The following is a 21405-nucleotide window of genomic DNA, read 5'->3' as shown; positions in this document are numbered from 1 at the left end:
AGTTCTATCTTTAACTTTTTGAGGAACCTCCTTACTGTTTTTCAGAATGACTTCACCAGTTTGCCTTCCTACCAACAGTTCAAGAGGGTTCTCCTTTCTTCTCATCCTCACTAACAATCTGTCATATTTCCTTGCTGTTTATTTTAGCCATTCTGACAGGTATGAGGTAGTGTCTCATGGTTTTGATTTGTATTTTGCTGATGCTGAGTGATGTTGAGCGTCTTATCATGTGTTTGTTAGCCATCAAGATGTCTTCTTTGGAAAAGTGTCTATTCATGTCTTCTGCCCATTTCTTAACTGGATTATTTTGTTTTTGGGTGTTGAGTTTGATAAATTCTTTATAAATTTTGGATACTAACCCTTTTTTCAGATATGCCATTTACAAATATCTTCTCGCATTCTGTAGGTTGCCTTTTAGTTTTCTTGATTGTTTTGATAATATACATTCTGACAGGTGTAAGATGATTGCTCATTGTGGCTTTCATTTGCTTTTCCCTGATGACTAGCGGTGTTGGACATCTCTTCATGTGTCTGTTAGCCATCTGTCTATCTTCTTTGGAGAAAATATCTATTCAAGTATTCTGAATATTTTTCATATATTTTTGATGTTAATTTGTATAAGTTATTATTTATCTTGAATATTAACACTTTATGAGATATATTTGCAAATACCTTCTCCAACACAGTAGACTTTTCATTTTTGCTCATGGTTTTCTTCATTGTTTAAGAGGTGTTTATTTTGGTGTAGTCCCAATAGTTTATTTTTGCTTTTCTTCTCCTGGGCTGAGGACAGGTAACTAGCAAAATATTGCAAAGGCCAGTGTCCAAGAGTTTACTGCCCATGTTTTATCTAAGAATTTTATGGTTTCAGGTCTCACATTTAGGAATTTAGTACACTTTGTGCTTCTTTTGTTTATGGTATAGAAAGTGGAAAGCAATTTCATTGTTTTGCGTATATTCTGTCCAGTTTTCCAGCTCCCTTTATTGAAGAGACTGTATTTCCCCCATTGCATATTCTTGCCATCATTGTCCTAGTGTAATTGACCGTATATGTGTGAGTTTATGTCTGGTCTCCCTATTCCTGTTCCATTGATCAATGTATCTGTTTTTGTGCCAGTACTCATATTGTTTTGATCATTGCCATTTTGTAGTACCTTAAAATCAGGGATTGTTAAACCTCTAGCTTTGTTCTTTCTCAAGATTGTTTTGGTTATTGGGGATGTTTCGTTATGCCATATTTTAGTATTATTTGTTCTAGCTCTGTGAAACATACTGGTATTTCAATAGGGATTGCATTGAATTTGTAGATTGCCTTTGGGTAATATGGACATTTTAACAATACTAATTCTCCCAGTCCATGCACATGGGCTATCTTTCCACTTATTTGTGCCATCTTCAGTTTTTTTCATCAGTGTTTTTGTTATTTTCAGAATACAGGTCTTTTACTTCTTTGGTTAATTCATAGATTTTTTTTTTAATTTTTAGTGCAATTGTAGATGAAATTGTGTGTCTGCGAAGGAGCTGAATTCAGGGTTTTCTTACATTACCACTTTGGATGATTCTATCTCATTGTATTTAATATGTATTTCTTTGTTGCTTAGATATGTTGAATGTATTTTCAAGTGTGTATTTTACATCTTATATTTTGTTGGTGAAATGTCTGTTCATTTCTTTTGCCCTATTTCTATTTAGATTTTTAAACTATTGAGTTTTGAGAGTTTTTATATATTCTGGGTCCTAGTTATCTGCTGGAAGTGTGGTTTGCAAATATTTTCTTCCACTCTATAGCTTGATTTTTCATCCTGGTTACATGGGATCTCACTGAGCAAACGTTTTTAATTTTGACAAGAATGATCACGTCTCCCTTTTATGAATCATGCTTTGGTGTTAAGTCTAAAATCTCTTTGCCTTCTGATAGCCTTTTTATGTGCACGTTAATCTTTGTCCTGAACACCTATGGGTCTGCTGTTTTTTATTATTAATATTTTATATTTTTTCTCTCTCTCTTTGTTTACTGATAGTTCCTGCTAAATATCTGCCTGCTTCTAATAATCCCTTTTCACCCAACATTAGGCTTAGTTCATAACCTTACTTTTTTATTTTACAATTTTGTTGTTTTTTCAATAATCTTGCCTTTCTATTACATCTAATATTATATTCTTATTTCCCTATTATTTATGGCTTCTAATAAATGCATTTATCTCTTGTTATACTATAGTAGCTCCAATTGACAAGTTTTAAAATGTATTACATCCATTGTTTAAAAAATGAAATCAGAGGGGAGGTCAAACCATGAGAGACTGTGGACTCTGAGAAACAAACTGAGGGTTTTGGAGGGGAGCGAGGTAGGGGGTTGGGTGAGCCTAGTGGTGATTATTACGGAGGGCATGCATGTATTGCATGGAGCACTCGATGTGGTGCATAAACAATGAATTTTGGATCACTGAAAAAAAATTAAATTAAAAAATAAAAAATTATTAAAATAAAAATAAAAATGATTGGAGATTATGAATTAACTTAAATAGCAAAATATTTTAGTTGTGGTTTATTCTTTTGTGATTTATACTATGAACTAAATATAAAATGGACTTACAAACTAATGCATTGCCCATTTATTTTACCAGTTCTTTTGTTGTCAATTTATTTCAAAGATAATATACTAACATACTTTTCACTACTAATAATAAAAATGTTATTTTCAGGATATGTGATTAATCCCAATCATCAGGGTTTTTTTTTTTTTTTTTGCCAGAATGCTGTCATGTCTGTGACATTTGCAATCCTATCATCTCATGCCTATCAGCTCATTTTGTCAAAAAAAAAATCCACATTCTGTATTGGGTAGAGAGGTTTATAGACATTGTGGAAGTAGACAGGTTCACTCGCCTTTCAACTCTGCTGCTTCCTTTATAATGTTTAACCTTCTTGGTATCAGCTCTGAGACAGGTGATAGACTCTTCCAATTCCAAGTGCTGATTCCCCTTTATCGGTAACAGTACCAGCTGTGGTGGTGAGGGTCCAACCCTGTGGTGTTATTGGGATGCAGATTCATGAGTACTGGAGCTCCTTGATGGAGCATTCCTCTTAGCATCACCTCACTGCAACTGTACAGCTCTAGAGGCTGCGGAATTCGAAACAACCATGTACCACAACACCGCTGGCATGAGAATGTTCTTGCAATGGTCCTCTGACTAATGATGTGTGGGAAGGAGTTGGCTCATAATACAGGACTTTTCAGGGGGCTATAGATGTCTACACTTGAGGTGGGGGAAGAGTTTATCTCCTTGTCTCACATGGAGAGAAAAGTGACTTGGACCCTCCATTCCTATGTGGCTCTGAGAGGATAAGCGTTCAGGATGAGCACTGGGGACCACACCCATGTGGCACCAGTGGGCACCAGGTGTTGGTGAGGAGCAATCATTAGAGGTGCCCTAGGTGGATGGGCTGGATGAGAGATGGACAGAATCTTTCAGTACCAGGAGCTGGGCCTGCAACTGGGGTTGCAGTTCACCCTTGGACAAGGCCTGTATGCCCATCCTCTCCATCACTCTGTCCTCCCCAGGCCCACATTCAGGGTCACTGATAATCACAATGATGAAAACAACTCCTGGAATCTGCACTTTACTGTCATCTCAGTGGCAGCTCTATGACCCACTTTAACTTTTGTCCCCAAGCCTGGGACTGAGGGTCAGACACTATGGACCAATGTGCAAGGTCCACATGGACCTGAGCAGAGATAAGTAAAGAAGCAAGTAGTCAGAGTGACTCCTAACTAGGGAGAATATTCCAGGAAACAGCACTTCTACTCCGTAACCCTGAGTATTATCCCAAATGGCAGCTTTGGAGAAAGCATGGAGGTTGTTATCCCTGTGTGTCATGTGAGCAACTGGAGTGTAGATGGCTAAGGGCAGGGCCAAGGCTGCAAGACTGGCTTTTGGCAGAGCTGGGGTGGCTCTCTCAATTCCAGGCCAGGGACCTCAGTTGGCTTCCTGGGGCTCCCTGGAGACCAAGGGGAATCCCTCCCAGTTGGCCAATGCTATATGGTCCCCAGGGTTCTCAGTGGCCTCACACCAGGAAATGGCTTTTGTCACCTACTGCCTAGGGCAGAGAGGGTCAGCCAGAGCATGGGGTCCTGGGCCCCTCTAAACCTGACCCTGTTCTCATCTTTCATGGGTGAATTCCACCTGTGTTCTCTCCCCTGGACTGATTCCTAGGAAGAGAGGGTGTGCTCATGCATGAGGAATATTGTGAGCCTGAACAAGGCTTCTGCCATGGCCACTCTCATCCTTCAACCAGGACCTTGAAGGCTGCAGACATCTGGCTCTACCTGCCACTCCTGCTCACTGAGGCAGGATGGCTCCAGGCAGCCCATTCCCAGTGCCTTCTCAAGTTCACTCCACAGCTGTGGCCTGGATCCCCTTTCCTGGGTACTCAGAGTTCTTCCCTTCCCTGACCCCAGGAAGACAGCTTATGATTATTCAACAAACCTACTCTGAAAGGAGAAGGGCACATGACCCCTCGAGCTAGGTAAAGGTGGATAGGGTAAGAGAGGGAATGTTTCCCCACAGCACATGATTGTCATCCTACATCTGTTAAAAAGATGGATCACCTGGAGCATGGACTCCCTGTCAGGCCTTGGGGCCAGAGTCTCTAGGTGTGGGCCAGTACTATTAAGAAAGCCCCACAGGTGTGGTGTGAGGCAGGATTTAGTGAGTCCTTGCCAGGAGCTATGACTTGATGCCTGCTTTGCAGGCTCTGAGCACACAGAAACTGTCTCCTGGAGCTTCCTGATGGGACTTGAGTAGAATTAGTGCTGTGACTGCGGAAAATACAATGGGATCAAAGTGGGTAAAGAGACCCCTTAATCTTCCTTCTGCAGATTGAGGCATGACTCAGAATAGTTCAGTGTGGGAGTAGACAGGAGGTTGGTTGGTTGGAGGGTCTTCAAGAAAAGCGTTCTGAAGTCTGAGACCAGACAGCAGGGTAGAAAAGAGAGAAGAACACAGGGAGAAGGAGAGAAGAACACAGCTGAGTCCACTCCAAGTGATGTTCATCTGGTAGTGAGGGTGCCCACTGTCAGGCTTTCCTCATGGCTCTGCTTGGGGGAGCATACATTCCAGGTCTCCAGAAAGAATGAGCCCTGAGGATATCTAATACTACATGTCTACCGTGAGTCCCCAGGGTGACCCTGCAATGTGGACTGGAAGGTACAGGTGGTTTGTCTGGGAGATGATCACAAGAGGCACACAGAGGGGAAGGGAGGGAGACAGTCAACATGGCTATTGTTATGGGTCACAGTCTTGCTGGACTATATGAGAACCCTGCAGAACATGCCTCTGACTTGCCTCTGTGGTGCTGGAACTCTAGGCCTTTTCCTACTGCAGCTGTATGTGGGGGTGGAGTGCTGTCCTTGGGCCTACCTCCCCGCACTGAGGTGTGCCTACTCTGAAGATGGAGTGCCACTTGTACAGAGAAATCCCTGAGCAGAACTTAGGGGAGCATAGGATCTTTCAGTGGAGTGGAAAGTGTCAAGTACTGGGTGGTCGAGCTGCATGAGCAAAAGAGGGACATCTAGTTGAGGAGGGAAGCCACAGCTCCAAGACCAAATGGAGAAGTTGCGTACTTGTGTAAATAGTCTTACTGGAACACAACACTCATGTTTGTGTTTACACTATGGAACTCTCAGAGCAAAGTCGGGGAGCTGAGAACAAGGCCCTATGGCCCACAGAGGCCAAAACAGTTACACTCTACTTACAGAAAAAGCTTGACAATCCTCTCTTAGGAGATTCAGGCTGAGTCTCATGGCATTTGGGAGAACAGTACCTCTCAAGTGGTAAGTGTTCATGGGTCTCCTGGGAATTCAAGAAAATGCAGCCTTCTTGTGAAAAGTTGGGGAGGCCCTAATAGAACATTTTTGAGTCTTCAAGACTGGCTGCTGCTGGTACTGGTGGTGGCTGGATCACTCCGTGGGTGAGGATACTGACAGTCCCATATCCTTACAGCTGTGTGGACCAGGATATGGGTGTTAGCAAACCGCTGAAGACAGGGTACTCATATGTCATGAATGTCTGAGGGTCTGTCTTGGTCCACCCTGCAATTTGGGTTTTCTGCCAAGTCATAGTCATTGGAACTTTGGGAACAAAAGTGATCCCTCCCGAACCCTTAGACAGCAGCTCAGAAGTACCTTGTACTTTCAGACTATGCCACCTCCAGAGGTCCAAGAGGAAAGAGAACCCACTTCCCTGGGCCCACCCTACAGCCTTGCTGGGACCAGTCCTTCACCTGTGCAGCCTCTCTGGAACCATGCCACACAAAGCTTCTTGAAATGCAGATGTTTAATGATCTATTCTACACGAAAAAATTGGACAATGAGGCATTTCCACAATGCCTGGAAGTGAGACCCAGATACTTGCAAGAGAACAACCTGTGTTGCCTCCTACAGAGAAATGCTGGTGTCCAAAAGAAGATCAGCTAGAGGCCAGGTGGGACATGACCTCAATCAAAGGAAGTCTTCCAAGCAGGTCTTATTCCGGAGTACAAACTTGGTTCTCCAAGGCTCAGTGCTGATGGTGAAGAAACAAGTGATGGTCTGAGGGAACAAGCACAAGAAAGGAGGGTGGGTGAAGAACACTGGAAAGCAGTGGCTCTAGCTTTAAACACAAGACACATCCCAACCACCCATCTTGAGGTGAACAGCTATGGATGCAGGCTGTGGTTCTCTGATGTACCGCCATCCAAGGCCTTCCTGTTTTGGACCTAGGACCTGTCCTGACCTTAGGGGCACCTGTGTCATACTCCTTATCCTGGTCTGTGGTCTCCAGGGGTACACTCAAACTGACCCAGAAAGCTCAGGCAGTAGAGCCAGCCATTTATGACACCATTGTCACACCTTTCACCTGCCCCTAGTGCAGCATTGGGGTACTCTTTACCAGTGGGTACTATTTCAGAGGAGTCTCTGGTCAAGGTGGGATTGCCCCAGAGCTGGGGTTCACATTGACCTTTTTCCTTGTACTAGGAGCTAGTAGTTCACTGGGACCCAGGTCAGGGCATAGGAGAAAGGGCAGTGGGTCCTTCCTTAAGCCCCATTCCTTCACACTATTGACAGGGTCAAGGGGGACTCCAAAATAGTCAGTGAGGCAAAGATGCTGTAGGCTACCCTAACATTCCCCTATTCCTGGAGGTCAGGAAGGGAGGTGGATAAAGTTCAGAGAAGAGACATCTTGTCTCTTCCATTCAGAAGACTTGGATCCTCATGACCAGGAGCAACCTGCCTGATATCAGTGAGGCGCAGGGCATAGGCAGCTGGAATGCAGTGAGTGGGCAAAGTTGGTTCCCAGATTGGCCAGGAGCATACAAGTGGACCTTAGGGCTGGCTGGCCCAGCTGTGCTCCTGCTGCAGTGCCAGCAGTGGACATGGCAGGGCCTGAAGTTCCCTCACTCATCTGTGTTACTAGGAATGCCACTGTCATCTGCCCCATTTCCCCATCTGTCCCAAGCTGCGTGACCTGAGGGATCTGCTGTGTGTCTTACATTGTTCAGCTCTGCGCTTTCTTGAAAGGGACAGTTGTCAATATCATCATCAAATTTCTCACATTCAGTTCTGCGAAGCTTTATCTCCATGGAGAATGTCAGAATGTCTTCTATCTGTGGTACATGGAGACATTACAATGGCAATGTGCTTCTCGGTTCCTGTGAGGAACTACTAATGTAGATCCACACAGTGTAGGGAGAGCCCCAATCACTCCTCCACTAGGGAGCTGCCTCTGGGCCTGGGTCAGCTTGTTGGGGGTAAAGCCAAGCTTGGGGAATTCAGAGCAAAGAGGACTGAGGATGTTGTTGGCCAGGGATAGATGCCGGCTGAGTCACACACCATTTATATATCTCATTATGCAGCATGATGTCCCCAAATACCCCAGGGAGACCCAGCCTGACTTCCAGCATCCTTCTGAAGCTGCAACAGCACTCTCAGGAGACAGGTGCCAAGTGTCTAGGAGGGTGTTGGCTCTGCAACAGTTTGCTGAATAATGTTAGCCCCAGAGTAGGAGAGTCATTTATGACACCATTGTCACACCTTTCACCTGCCCCAAAACAGGAAAATGTCCTACAATGTTGCTGGAACACTCACATGTTCCACTGAGCATACACACACACACACACACACACACACACACACACTCACACACACACAAACACGCACACCAACTATGGTTTCCATATACCTCTTGTCCTGTTACAAAGTACAGCTGGAATTTTCTATACTCTTCTCCACTCTATCTTCTTCATTCCACTCCATACTCCCCACACCCTAACTTAGTGTGAGTGCAGCTCTAGGGAGCCCAGAGCAGATCTGTGAGTGCCGATTTAGGAGCCCAGAACAGAGCTCGGAGAAAGCTCAGGCAGTAGAGCCAGCCAGGACCTGGCCCAGCAGTGTTCACAGAGGCTGAAGGCTGTGCAGGGTGGAGATCCCATTATCCTTCCTTCAGGGCAGAGGTCCAGAGGGAGAGAAACGAATGGGTCAGGACCCAACATGTGCACACATACACACACACTCACAGACACACTCAGACACACATACACACACACCAACACATACTTGCACACATACTAACACAACCCCACTACCCACCAACACACACTCACTCCCATCCACATGTACACACAGAGACACACAAAGCAACACACACTCCTCAACTCACACTTTCACATGTACACATACACTCACTGACACAATCACACCTACACCCTACCCACCCACCCACCCACCCACGACCGTACATGATCCTGATGCAGGCCATGCGAAAACAGCCTTCCTGGCTGCATTCTGCAGACATCCCTTTACAAGGACAATCAATGCTCTAGGATTGAGAACCATGGTCTGGGAAGAGTGTAGAATGGCATCCTTCCCCATAGGTGGAGACCACAGGGGGGAGCCCAGAGAAGAGGTCCCAAAGTCACAGGGGCTTCTCTGGATGAGGGAGAATCCTTATTGCCCTGATATTCAGGACCTTCTCCCTCCCTCTCTCTTGGTGTCTGCTCTCTGTTTTCTAATTATCTCCTTGTACTTGTTCCTTAGAATATTTCCTCAGCTTATGTCTTCTGTGGACCTTTTCCTTACTCGGGATCTTTATCACCTCATAGTTTATATTCTGAGTCACTCATCAGTAAGGCTATAAAATGATGGAGATTAAAAATATACCTTACATGAGAGTAGATTTTGTCTGAGGTATTTAAATTTCCACATTTTTTATTTTATAAAACTGAATCTAACTGGGCAGGTTGTACTTTCCCTATTTTATGAACTTCAGATGGTGAACAAGATACCACGATAAGACCCCTCCTCCCACAACCCTGTCTTTATAGCAAGTTCAGGTCATCAGGCAGGAAGATGTGGTCACCTACCTGTTCCTTCCAGGAATTCAGGATGTGCACCAACCTGTAGGCCATTGAGTCCTTGCTCTGTAGGTTGAATATGTGCAAGGCATACTCCACAGTAGCAGGGAAATGAAGTTCTATGTCCCTTTGCTCATAACTGTCTTTATCCTCTTGGGAAATCCAGCTGTGAGTCACCAGGAACTGGGAACCTAGTAGTAGTAGGAGCATGGCCCAGGGCAGAGCCCACCTGAACAGCAAGTGCAGCATGGCTACAGGAATCTGGAGACCCACTGCCTTTTTTCTTGTAGCTCAAGCTCCCTCAAATCCTCCCTGGGCATTGGTCCCGTACATCAGCTTCAGAACAACTCCTCCCTCTGGATATCCTCTCTGCTATTACACACTGTCCCTTCCCACATGTCACCCTGCCTCCCATTCCAAGTGGCATAATTGTTTCCTGTTCAGACAAACTCAGGCAGAGTGGGTTGCAAAGAACCAGCAATGGGTGCGAGGCATCCCCCGTAGCCTAGCCCCAGCCATAACATCCCTCTCAGCTCCTCAGTGGGGAGGGACTTCATTTGGATGCCTCAGAATCCAAGGCTGAAACAAGGACACAAGAGCAAGATGTGGAAGTGGAAGGTGACCCCATGGCAGAGGAATAGGGTGAGGACCATGGAGATAAGGACATAGCCAAAAAGGGTGAGTGACTGAGAGCCAAGTTGGGGGGAGACAGAGGTAAGCTACACAGAGAAAACTGGTATCTTTGGAAGGAAGGAGCATTGAGGTCTTGATGAGTCCAAGTGTCTCTGTCCCTCTCAGCTCCCCAGTCCCCCTTGAATAGTGGAGCAGAGAAGGCTTACTGGCCCTTGGGATGATGCCAGGCAAGGGAACTTCAGGGTCTTGGAACCAGGAGCTTCCAGCTGAGCTCACTGCATATCCTTTTGCACTCCTCAGCCCCTGGATATGCTGCCACTTGCTCAGTCTGGGACCTGGCAGGATGATGTAAGCATAAGCTCTCCAAAGGTGTTGCCGTTGGGGTGACCCTTGACACACAGTGTGTCTATAGATCCCTTTGTAGGAATTTTCTCTAGAAGAGAGAGGGTGGAATGAGGGAGAAGCAGACACAGAGCAAAGCCAGTGAGCTCCCAGGGATGGCTGAGCTGTGACCATTGGGTGAGCATCAGTGCCCTCTCATGGTGAAGGTCCTCAAGGCTCAGTGGACACAATTTCCTCTGTGCAGAGTCTGGGTTCTAGAGAGGGACCCTCACCATGTCCATGTGGAGCCACAGATGGGGCTCTGGAAGGACTAAGGAGCACATCTTTCCAAACAAGTCTTCAGCTCTGTCCCTGTGAAAGGCTTCAATATTTGTATGCCACTACTTGTGCACTCAGGGAGACCAGAATGCCCTGAAAGGTCTGTGGACACCCAGAGCCCTGGGCCTTTCCCTCAGCCAGGACTCTGACCCAGTCAGTCTCACAGGCCTGGCAAGTTTGCCTCTTCACCTGTTTCTGGATGCTTCACCTCTCAGGGGAGACTTATCCTCCTGGTCTCTGGACCACATGTTGGGGAGCACAGTCTCTGGGCTTGGGAGGGGGGAGTTACAGCTGAATCATCAGGAGAGGACACTCAAAGGAAGGGCACGGGGTGGGTCTGAGGATGGTTTGTGGGGCCACATTGGATCAGGGAAGGGGTCAGAACTCCATGCCTGGTGCAGGATTTGCAGACCCTGGGCATCAGTGACTAGATAGATGATCCTACAGACAGAGAGAAGGCTGCTTTGAAGCTGACAGGATGTCCTCACTGCACAGAGGCCCTCAGAGCTGACATCCTTCCCAGGAGCTGGACCTCTCCACCCCAAGTTTTGCAGTTCTTAGGTTGCCTACAATAGGAGACCCTGCCGGGTGCCCTCAGCTAAAGCTATCTCCTAAGAACTTCATCTTATTACAGGGAATGTGAGCATCCCTGTGTCTTATCCTCCATGGTTGTTTGTGACTTTTCTCTTCAGGCAAAGTTCCATGGTCACTGTTTTATTGTCCCCCAACAGACTCCATCCTGCCAGGTTGTGATGTGTTATTTGTAATGATGGTAGGATAGTTTCGTCGGTGTATACTCATCTCCAAACTCTCAGTTGTAGATATTAAATGTTATAGCTTTTCTATGTCAATCGTTCTTCAATAACCACATTAACCAAAACAAAAATTAAAAATAAAAAAAAAGGAAAGGAAAGGAAAGAAAGAGATCTTATTATTCTCAGATACATTCTCAGATAGCTTTAAGTTTACACATACTGAAGCTTAAGTGATGTGGTTTTTAGCCAAAGAATGACTGTGCATGTTTAGAGGTGGGATAAGAGTGTTTGCAATCACAGCAATGTCACTGTGGATTTTCAGTGGTGGGGACAGGCTGTGGAAACCTGTGTGAAGTAGAATCTTGACACACATGGATAGATTGCAAGTGACCCAACAGAGCCAGCATGCTCTGAGGCCACTCACTGAGGCCTCTCACACTTTGCCATGGAAAGGGCCTGCAGAGCACAGATCTGTCCTACATATGCCTGTGTCTTCCCCATCCAAGGAAATGTCTTTGCATCATCTTACAGGAGGCATGATTTAGACCTCTGTGCACCACACTGGTCCTCACGGTGCAGCTAAGAGGAAGTTGGCGGCTGATACCAGACCTGGGATCACAGATGCATGGACACACTTCTCTTACAAATGTGTTTATACTCTTGACAAGTCCTTAGTGGTCTGGAGTGGTTTCCTTTTCCAGACTGAGAGTTACTACCATATCAAAAGGAATGAGAAGCATATTAAGCCGAGGAATGAGAAGAGTGAATGTGTATCCTACCCTGTCAGAACCTGAAAGACATAGGCACAGATGTTTGGTAGGCCCCAGGTAAGCTCAGTGGTATATGATCCCCATCTGGGTATATGAAAGCCTATAGAAGCCTTTCACAGCCTTCTGTCTTGCCACATCTCCATCTGGGGTCTGGGATGCCTTTTCTCCAGGGACTCCTATTGATCCTTCAATGCCCAGACCAAATGTATCTTTTCTCTAATGCTGTCTTGAGGCCCATGGCAGAACTCTATCTCAATAACCTAAGTAATAAGTTTTTGTCGCCTGGGAGATGCAGGACTTTTGTCAAGTCCACTTTTTTTGTTACTGGCACAGAGTGCCCCATGTAGGTCACATAGGAAGGTCTCAGTAACTGCTCACTGCAATGGGCCTGATTCTTTGAACCCAAACCCTGTATTTCTGGAAGCATTCCTTTCCTTTCAGAAATCAGGAAATGTCAGCATGGCCAGGACCAAACCATCAGCTCTTCCCTGTGGAGACAAAGGTAATGCAGCAAGCAAGCAGAAACCACCATTTCTGTCTCAGATACAAGGCATGGCAGTCCTCCCAGCTCCCTCCCTCTGACCTCACTGCTCAACACCTTCCAGGTGGTCTGACTCACTGCCCAGCCTAACTCTGCCCTACCCTCCAACTGCCCTGCACCATCTTGCCCAGGATTGCCTGTTTGGCTTCCCGACCACTTCCTAAGGGCCCTGCACCTCCAGCTTGCTACTGCCTCATGGGGCCCCACCCAGATAACCCGAGATGCTCAGGTTCCTGTGCTGGGAAACAAGTCTATGCCCAGAGTTCATGTGAGTAAAAGAGAAAAGCAGGAACAGAGAGAACCCCAGGACTCAGGACATAATAGAGCAATCACAGTCAGATCAAAAGAAAACACTGAGAAGCAGGAGACCTTCAGGTTTATCACAGCTGCTCCCTACCTCATCCTCCCTTCCCTGGGGCTTCCATCTTGAGAGCTCTTCTTTCTTGAGTCTTCAGGAGATGTTGAGTCCTGGTCATGTAAGGCAGGCATCTCATTTAGACTTCTAGCTAATTTAAATTGATAAGGAGGAGTAACAACTGAATATACAAATGACAAAAGAAAGAATAAAAATATTAATATGACCATAAGATATGTGACCCCTCCACCAGGAATCGCTTGTGGCATGTGCAGATGGAAAGTCACTGTGGTAGTTTGCTCCCCTATCCACCAATCCATCCTGCTGTGTGGTTATGAGCCAGTGGTCTTACAGACTCATTTAGGAGGAACAGGACCACTGACCTCTTGTCTCAAGGCAGCTTGGATCCCACTGAACCAGAGTGTTTCTCCACTCCCTCCTCCATGACTTACTGTTGCAAACCATTCTTTGCCTTTCTTGTGACCAGAGCTGGCTGCCCCATCTCCTTCATTGTTGTCTACACGAAAACAGAGGCTTTCCTTGAACTTGGGCTATATAGCTTGAACAAGATGGGGATTAGGGGCATTGACCCTTGTGCAATGGGATATGTCTGTAATTTCTGACCCACTCAAAATTTAGCTAAGGTTGACAGGAAGCCTTACTGATAATTTAACAGTTGGTTAGCACATATTTTTTGTTGTTATATCATATTAAATACTATATTCTTATAATCAAGGCAGATAGAGAAAAGAAAATGTTAATAAGAAAATCATAAGGAAGAGAAAATACATTGACAGCACCATACTGTATTCTTTTATTTTTTCTTTTCAGTGTTCCAGAATTAATTGTTTATACACCACACCCAGTGCTCCATGCAATATGTGCCCTCCTTAATACCCACCACCATACTGTATTCTTAATTGGAGAAATCTTACCCATACATGGACCCATACAGCTCGAATGCATGTTGTTTGAGTGTCACTTGTATATGGGCAAAGTGGATTTGAAAACTGAAACAAGAGAGAAAAACAGCCAATCCTGTTATAAATGTGCTCATGGTTGTTGAGCTCTTGTCTCCTAATGTATCTTTCTCTGGATTCCAACAGACCCTGAGCTCTCTCACTTTGGCTCAATGCAGACCTGCACCCACCTTTTCCTTTGACAAGCTTGCCATGTGCCCCGAACAGAATTTGTCCTAACATTGCCCACTTTTTTCTTTCCTGTGTACTTTAGTTTTTTTTTTTTAACTTCAAAATATTCTCCCTAAATTTAAAAAATATTTTCACACACAAACACTTTTACTAGGCTAAATGTAGGTTTGCCTCAACAGAACTGAAATTCCAAATAACGGTGCCTTCAAGAAGCAAGAGGTTTATTATTTTTTTTCTCAGTACAGACAGTAGCTGATATTCACATGGGCTCACTCTTGCCAGGTGCTGCCTCAGGCTCTCTACAAGCATTGTCACAGTGAAACCTCACAGGGAGAAAGTCAGCCAAAATAATATATGTTATTAACTTGAAGGCTTTTATCAATTTGCATAAATAATATCATACTGCATTTCATTTATCCAACTTTACACTTTTACTCAAATCATATTGGTGAGGTTGCCCATGTAGGCACTTATGGATCTAATGCATTAGAACCTTACTATAATTGACCATTGTTAATGAGATCATTCCTTGCTGAGTGGCACTGGGTTGACCTACTCTTTTCCTGTTAAAGTTGGACCTGCGACAGGAACCTTCATCCTGTTTTCCATGTGCACTTATGTGAGTTACTCTGGGTGAGGCCTGGAAGGAATATTGCTGGGACATGGGATAGCCCCTCCTTCAGCTTTATTAGGGATCACCATGCTAATGATTTCCATTATTATACAGATTAAACTGAAGACAGCACAGTGTATCAACATTTTTGTAAAGGGCTTTGTGCTCTTTTTCTGCTTATTTAAAAAAATCCTCTCCCATATTCTCCTATACTTTTTTTGAGCTGTGTTATTTTCTTTGCTTTTCTCCTTTATATGTGTGATGCAGCTGGAGTCTGAGTGTGTGTTAGGTGTGAGGTAGGGATCTAAGGTTTGACACCTACTCCTTCCCACCCCACCCCCCAACCAGCCCTGGATGCACAGCTGGCTTTTCTAGCACTGTTCATGGAACAATTCATTTTTTACTCCCAGAGTCTAGTAGCCTGCCTGTCTTATGGCCATTTTCTTTTTTTGTTTTTTAAGACTTATTTTATTTTATTTTTTAAAAATTAATTAATTTTTAAAATAAACATATAATGTATTTTTATCCCCAGGGGTACAGGTCTGTGAATCATATGGCCATTTTCTAAAACACATTGGTTGCTTTTGAGTCTCTTTTCTACTCTACTGATGGATGAAGAAGATACAGGCCTAATATAAGAAAGTGATCATTTGACCTTGGCCAGAAAGGGAGTAAATGTCATAGAAAGCCCTTCCTGGATTAGCCATCATAATTTATGCTGTTGCTAATATTCCCAGCACCCAACCCTACAAGCTCCACCCTGTTCCTTTAACATTTAGAGACATGAGATTTCTTCTTTTATCCTTTTCTGAACTTTTGTGGGTTTGTTCTTCAAAGAGTTTGTCTTCCTTGGAAGCTGGAATTATCTCTTGGATGCAGGCAAACACTTTCCCAGAAGAGCAAGAGAAAAAATTGCAGGTGCTGACTCAGAATGTGAGTTGATTGCAAAGAAGCTGTATCATCACTGTATCCATTTATAGAGGCTGAAGTTTTTAGATGATTTGTATGGTCAATATGTTGTAGTTTATAGAAACCATGAAGGAGGCAAAACAGAGTAGAGGAGGTCTTTGGAGTTAGACATACCCGAGTTTGGGTCCCATTTTGCACCTCTTGCTGGTTTCAGCACTGGGACAAAATTTACTATATATGAGCTTCTGTTTCTACAACCATGAAATTAGAATGATCTGGTATCTTACCCAGAGGGTTGTTATGAAGTGAATGAGAAAATGTGCATGAGACAATGACAAACAACCTGGCAGAACTAGATGCTCAACAGATCCTATTTGTGCTGTTTGATTCTTCTGCTTATTGAAAAAGTATCCCCCAGTAGCCAAGCTTGTTTTTAACCATCCTCATCACCAGCAGAAGATGATTGAGTTAAGGTGTGTACTACATATTCTGAGCTGTGGGACTGGGGAGCTTGTGGAGGAGGCAGCGAAGCAGAGGTTTCCTTGGCTGGGATGGTGGGGACACAGGATGAGGCACTGTTGTTTGGCTTTCGGTTTAGACTTCTGGTCTGATTCATATTGAGATCAGAGCTTAAGAAAACTTAATCTAGAGATTCAAATAGGATGGTTTTCCTTTTGAGAAGTTCTGACAACTAAACTCACCCTCTAGAGCTTTGAATTCAAAGTATTGAGAAGCTTGGGTTCAGGTCCTTGTGTTCTGACCTTGCAGCTGGGAAACTCCTACCCCATACCTAGGCTTCCCAAGGCCCCCTCCCCTCTTCTATGGCATGGTCACTTGTGAAATTTACATGAAAGGCATGTGCAGTGATGATGTGTGGTCTCTCACACATCAGTTAACTACTGCCTCATGGAGTACCCCTATTCTCTTCCCTGATGCTGAAGTCAAAGCAGTTATGGGTTCTCCTTGTTCTCTGCTGGGAGCAAGTTTTCTGTATTATAAAATAAGGCCTAAGCAAAAGATGCAATTAATGGCTGAGGCCCTTGAAGCCTTCCGTCCAACTGCTCTGTTTTATTTTATGCTGGCCTTTTGTCACAGAAGTCCTGTCTGCACAGCCTGTCAGGGTTGTCCGCCTTAGGCATTTTACTCACATTGTTCACGGTGTCCTCAATTCTTTTCATTTGACAGTTTTTGGGCAATGTTTACTGCTGCTTCTTTCAAAACAGTCTCTTTAAACCTGGCCAATTTGACAAACGTCTCCTTTTTGCCTTCCTTAATGGCTATCCAGGCATGGACAACGGCTGCTTTCTCCTTGAAATGGTTCCATTCAGAGTTCTTTTTGGGTATCCTGCAACAGTTTCCGTTGACTCGGCCAAATTTCCACTTCCTCAAATAGTGTTGTTTGGAAATTAACCACAAATGTCCAACATTGGCACTTATTTTGGAAACATAAAACAGTCGACTTGCTGCAAAGATAACATTCCTTTTTGGAGGAACAAAACACTAATTCAGTCCAGTTTCCACCTTTTTACTTTTCCAAACACATCAGCTGCTCTTGACTAAGTGAATGTCTTTCTTAAGCCTCATTGCAATCCATGTGAATTCAGGCTAAAGAATTAGGTTTGGGATATATATCTCTAATGTCCATACACAGTGATTGAAGTTAAAGGATAACATATAGTAGTATTGAAATAGAAATATCAAATACTGGAGATGGATTTGTGCCTGTGTGGATCAATTTCATATCAGAGATCAGACGGATCTTGTCCAATGCTGACAAATGTCTACAGCCTAGACAAGTCATAATGGAAGGCACTAGAAGAACTGGAGCATAGCAGACTGCTCTGGGGGTCAGGACAGTAGCATGGAGCAGATGAGACTGTTGCTTTTCATCTTAAGCTCATCTGTACTTCCTATTATATGCAAATATTACTTTGAACAAAAATAAGATAATGGTTCTCAGCTTTTTTTTTTTTTTAATACTCCTGACTGTAAAGGGAAACTGTCAGACTTAATAGAGCATTGAAGTTTGGGGGCCAGGGTCAAGAGGATGAAAGAATATCTTAAGGGATGCTCTGACCTCCTTAGGGGTTCTCCCTTTTCTTTAGGGGGTGCTCTATCCTCCTTAGGGGGTGATCCATTCTCCTCAGCAGTACCCAGGTGAGCAGCAGGACAGGACAAGAAAGTTCCTGGAAAACCTAGTGAATCATTCAGCCAGTAATTCGTGGCACTTGTCTTTAGATTTTCCAGTTAAATGATCTAAGATAACCATGGGGAGTTCTTCATTCACGACCACATGTTTCAAAAGCCTAAAGCCTGGGTCTTCACAGTCAGATTCTGAGGGTGTAGAGTCTGCCTTCAGGATCCCCAATCTACACCCATCTCTGTACTCCTGTCTCTGTTTCTGGACATTCTTCTTCAGAGGTTGCATATTACCCTGTCTCATGAGATTGCAAGATTGCTTTGGAGAAATTGAATTCACAGCAACATTTACTCAGTCTAGCACTGAAAAAACCCCAGCCAACTGAAAAAACAAAAGAGCCTCAGGAAACCAAAGAAATCCTTAGTGAAAGCTCAGAGTACTGATTTCAGCCCCAGCACAGGTATGCTCTGGGCACAAAATCTTGCCTGTTCTTCTCTGTCATTAGGTGAGTATTAAAGTCCTGAAGATGTGGCCAATTTCAAAGTCTGCTTGAGTTTGGGGGGAGACTGTCAGGGACTATTTGGTCCAATCCTCCTTATGCCATAGGGAGACCACTGAGCTCCACCAGACCCTGCGTCTTCAAATTACAACTTACTTTCAGAGTACTTTGCTTATCTTTCTTCAGCATTGCCAGCAATATGAAATCTGACTCCCCACCAGAGAAACCTGGAGAGCTTAAAAATGTATATAGATTCCGAGGTCTTTTCTGATAGAGTCACACCCTCTGGCGGTGGGGTCTGGGAACCTGCATTTTTAACAAACCCTCCTGGTGATTCTGGTGTAGCAGCAAGGGCATCATCTCTAGGCCAGTATTTGGAAAGCACTGGGAAGAAAGTCTCAAAGGTCCTTTGAGCTCTCCTGTCTCACGATCTTTTGAATCAATGAATGCGTCCCTAACACAGGGCAACATGCTAGTAGGAGGAGTATCTGAAGGATCTTCCAGGTTGCTCACAGCTCACAGCATGTCACTTAATGCAACACACCCATCCATAAGGAATATTCTGCCCATGCCATACATCTTGCAAGTTGTGATTACTTTTGGGACCTGAAAGGAGCTCTTATGAGAAGAGCACCTATTGCTCCTGCCCCTCACTGTGACTCCTTTGTGTCCCAGCCCAGCAAGTCCCAACTAGAAGTGCACAGGGCCTGTAGTAGAAGGTGAAAATCCTCCTCGGAAATTCACACTCCAGGGGTGCCTGAGTGGCTCAGTGGGTTAAGCCTCTAACTTAAGCTCAGGTCATGGTCTCAGGGTCCTCGGATAGAGCCATGCATCAGGCTCTCTGCTCAGCAGGGAGCCTGCTTCTCTTCTCCCTCTCTCTCTGCCTACCTTTCTGCCTACTTCTGCCTACTTGTGATCTCTCTCTCTCTCAGTCAAATAAATAAAGAAAATCTAAAAAAAAAAAGAAGAAGAAGAAGAAGAAGAAGAAGAAAAAAGAAAGAAATCCACACTCCAAATACTGTTCTGTCCACCCCAGTCTTGGTGATGTGTAAGACCTTGCCCTTTTGGGCAATTGTTTCTGGCATGAAGTGAGACTTCAGTGTCTGCAAGTATGAAGATATGACTGATGAAAGAAACAATCTATGGAAAAAATAAACTTGCCTCAATTTGGAGAGTTTTTCCACTTTTGGTATGTAAAATGTATATAACAAAGTTTACTAACTTAACCATTTTAAAATGCATAGTTCGGTGCCATTAAGTACATTCACATTGTTGTGAAAACATCACCATCATCATATTCAAGACCTATTCATCTTCCCCATCTGTACACAGCTCCCTATTCTCTCCTCCCCCAGCCCTTGGCAACCACCACTCTGCTTTCTATCCCTATGAATTTGACTACTCCAGGCCCCTCATATGAGTGGAATCATAGATTATTTGTCTTATTGTGATTTAGCATACTATCCTCAAGGTTCATCCCTATAGCAGGTGTCAGGTTTCACTTCCTTTATAAGGCTGGAAATATTCTATTGTATGTACACACCACATTTTGTTTATCTATTCATCTGCCCATGCACACTTGGGGTTTCTTCCATCCTTTGGTTATTTTGAGTAATGTTGCTATGAACATGGGAGTACAAATATTTCTTTGAGTCTCTATTTCAAATTTTTGGGGGTATATACCCAGAAGTGGAATTGCTATATTATTTGACGACTCTATTTTTAACTTATTGAGGAGCCACCACATACATCATGTGTTTTCTGTTGTGGCTATACCATTTTACACAACCACATCAGTGCACAAAATTTCCAATTTCTCCACATCCTCACCAGCACTGATTATTTTCCATTTTTTGCTGTTGATTTGCAAATTTTTTATTAATACTCATCTTAATGGGTGTGAAATGGTATGTCTTGCAGTTTTCATTTGCATTTCCCTAATGATTAGTGATGCTGATCATTTTTTAATGTGATTATTGGCCATTTGCATATTTTTTCTTTTTTAAAAAAATTCTGTTCTTAAAAAAAATTCTGTTCTTGTTTTTAATTTAATTTTTTTTCAGTGTTCCAAGATTCCTTGTTTATGTACCACACCCAGTGCTCCATGCAATATGTGCCCTCCTTAATATCCACACCAGGCTTACTCATCCCTTCACCCTCCTCCCTTCCAAAGCCCTCAGTTTGTTTATCAGAGTCCACAGTCTCTAATGGTTTGTCTCCCCCTCCGATTTCCCCATATTGACTTTTCCTTTCTTTCTCCTGAAGTTTTCCATGTTATTCCTTATGCTTCACAAGTAAGTGAAACCATGTGATAATTGACTTTCTCTGCTTGACTTATTTCACTCAGCATAATCTCCTCCAGGCCCATCCATGCTGATACAAAAATTGGGTATCATGTCCAAAAATGTGCAGAGGACATGCACAGACACTTCTCCAAAGAGGACATACAAATGATTGACAGACACATGAAAAAATGTTCATGATCACTAGCCATCAGGGAGATTCAAATCAAAACCACATTGAGATACCACCTTACACCAGTTAGAATGAACAAAATTAATAAGACAGCAAACACCATGTGTTGGAGAGGATGTGGAGAAAGGGAAAACCTCTTACACTGTTGGTGGGAATGCAAGTTGGTGCAGCCACTTTGGAAAACAGTGTGGAGATTCCTTAAGAAATTAAAAATAGAACTTTCCTATGACTCTGCAATTGCACTATTGGGTATTTACCCCAAAGATGCAGATGAAGTGAAAAGAAGGCCATATATACCCTAATGTTCATAGCAGCAATGGCCGCAATTGCTAAACTGTGGAACGAACCAAGATGACCTTCAACAGAGGAATGGATAAAGAAGATATGGTCCATATCTACAAGGGAATATCATGCCTCCATCAGAAAAGATGAATACCCGGGACACCTAGGTGGCTCAGTCAGTTAAGCATCTACCTTCAGCTCAGGTCATGATCCCAGGGTCTTGGGATCGAGC

At 44.0% G+C, this 21405-nt stretch overlaps 1 protein-coding gene across 1 annotated transcript; it reads right to left on the bottom strand.

Annotated features, from left to right (window-relative positions):
• Positions 1-6326: 6326 nt before the first annotated feature.
• LOC132022636 (cystatin-9-like) lies at positions 6327-9735 on the bottom strand. The gene is made up of 3 exons (XM_059407881.1): positions 9400-9735; positions 7531-7644; positions 6327-6589 (listed from the first exon to the last, which is right to left on the bottom strand). The coding sequence occupies exons 1-3, from the start codon at positions 9637-9639 to the stop codon at positions 6500-6502; spliced, it is 444 nt and encodes a 147-aa protein (XP_059263864.1). The 5' UTR covers positions 9640-9735; the 3' UTR covers positions 6327-6499.
• Positions 9736-21405: the final 11670 nt, after the last annotated feature.

Source organism: Mustela nigripes, chromosome 7 (genome assembly GCF_022355385.1).
Source record: "Mustela nigripes isolate SB6536 chromosome 7, MUSNIG.SB6536, whole genome shotgun sequence".
NCBI classification, from domain to species: Eukaryota; Metazoa; Chordata; class Mammalia; order Carnivora; family Mustelidae; genus Mustela; species Mustela nigripes.
The sequence above is the reverse complement of the archived record's forward strand: the minus strand, read 5'-3'. Positions and strand labels throughout refer to the sequence as shown.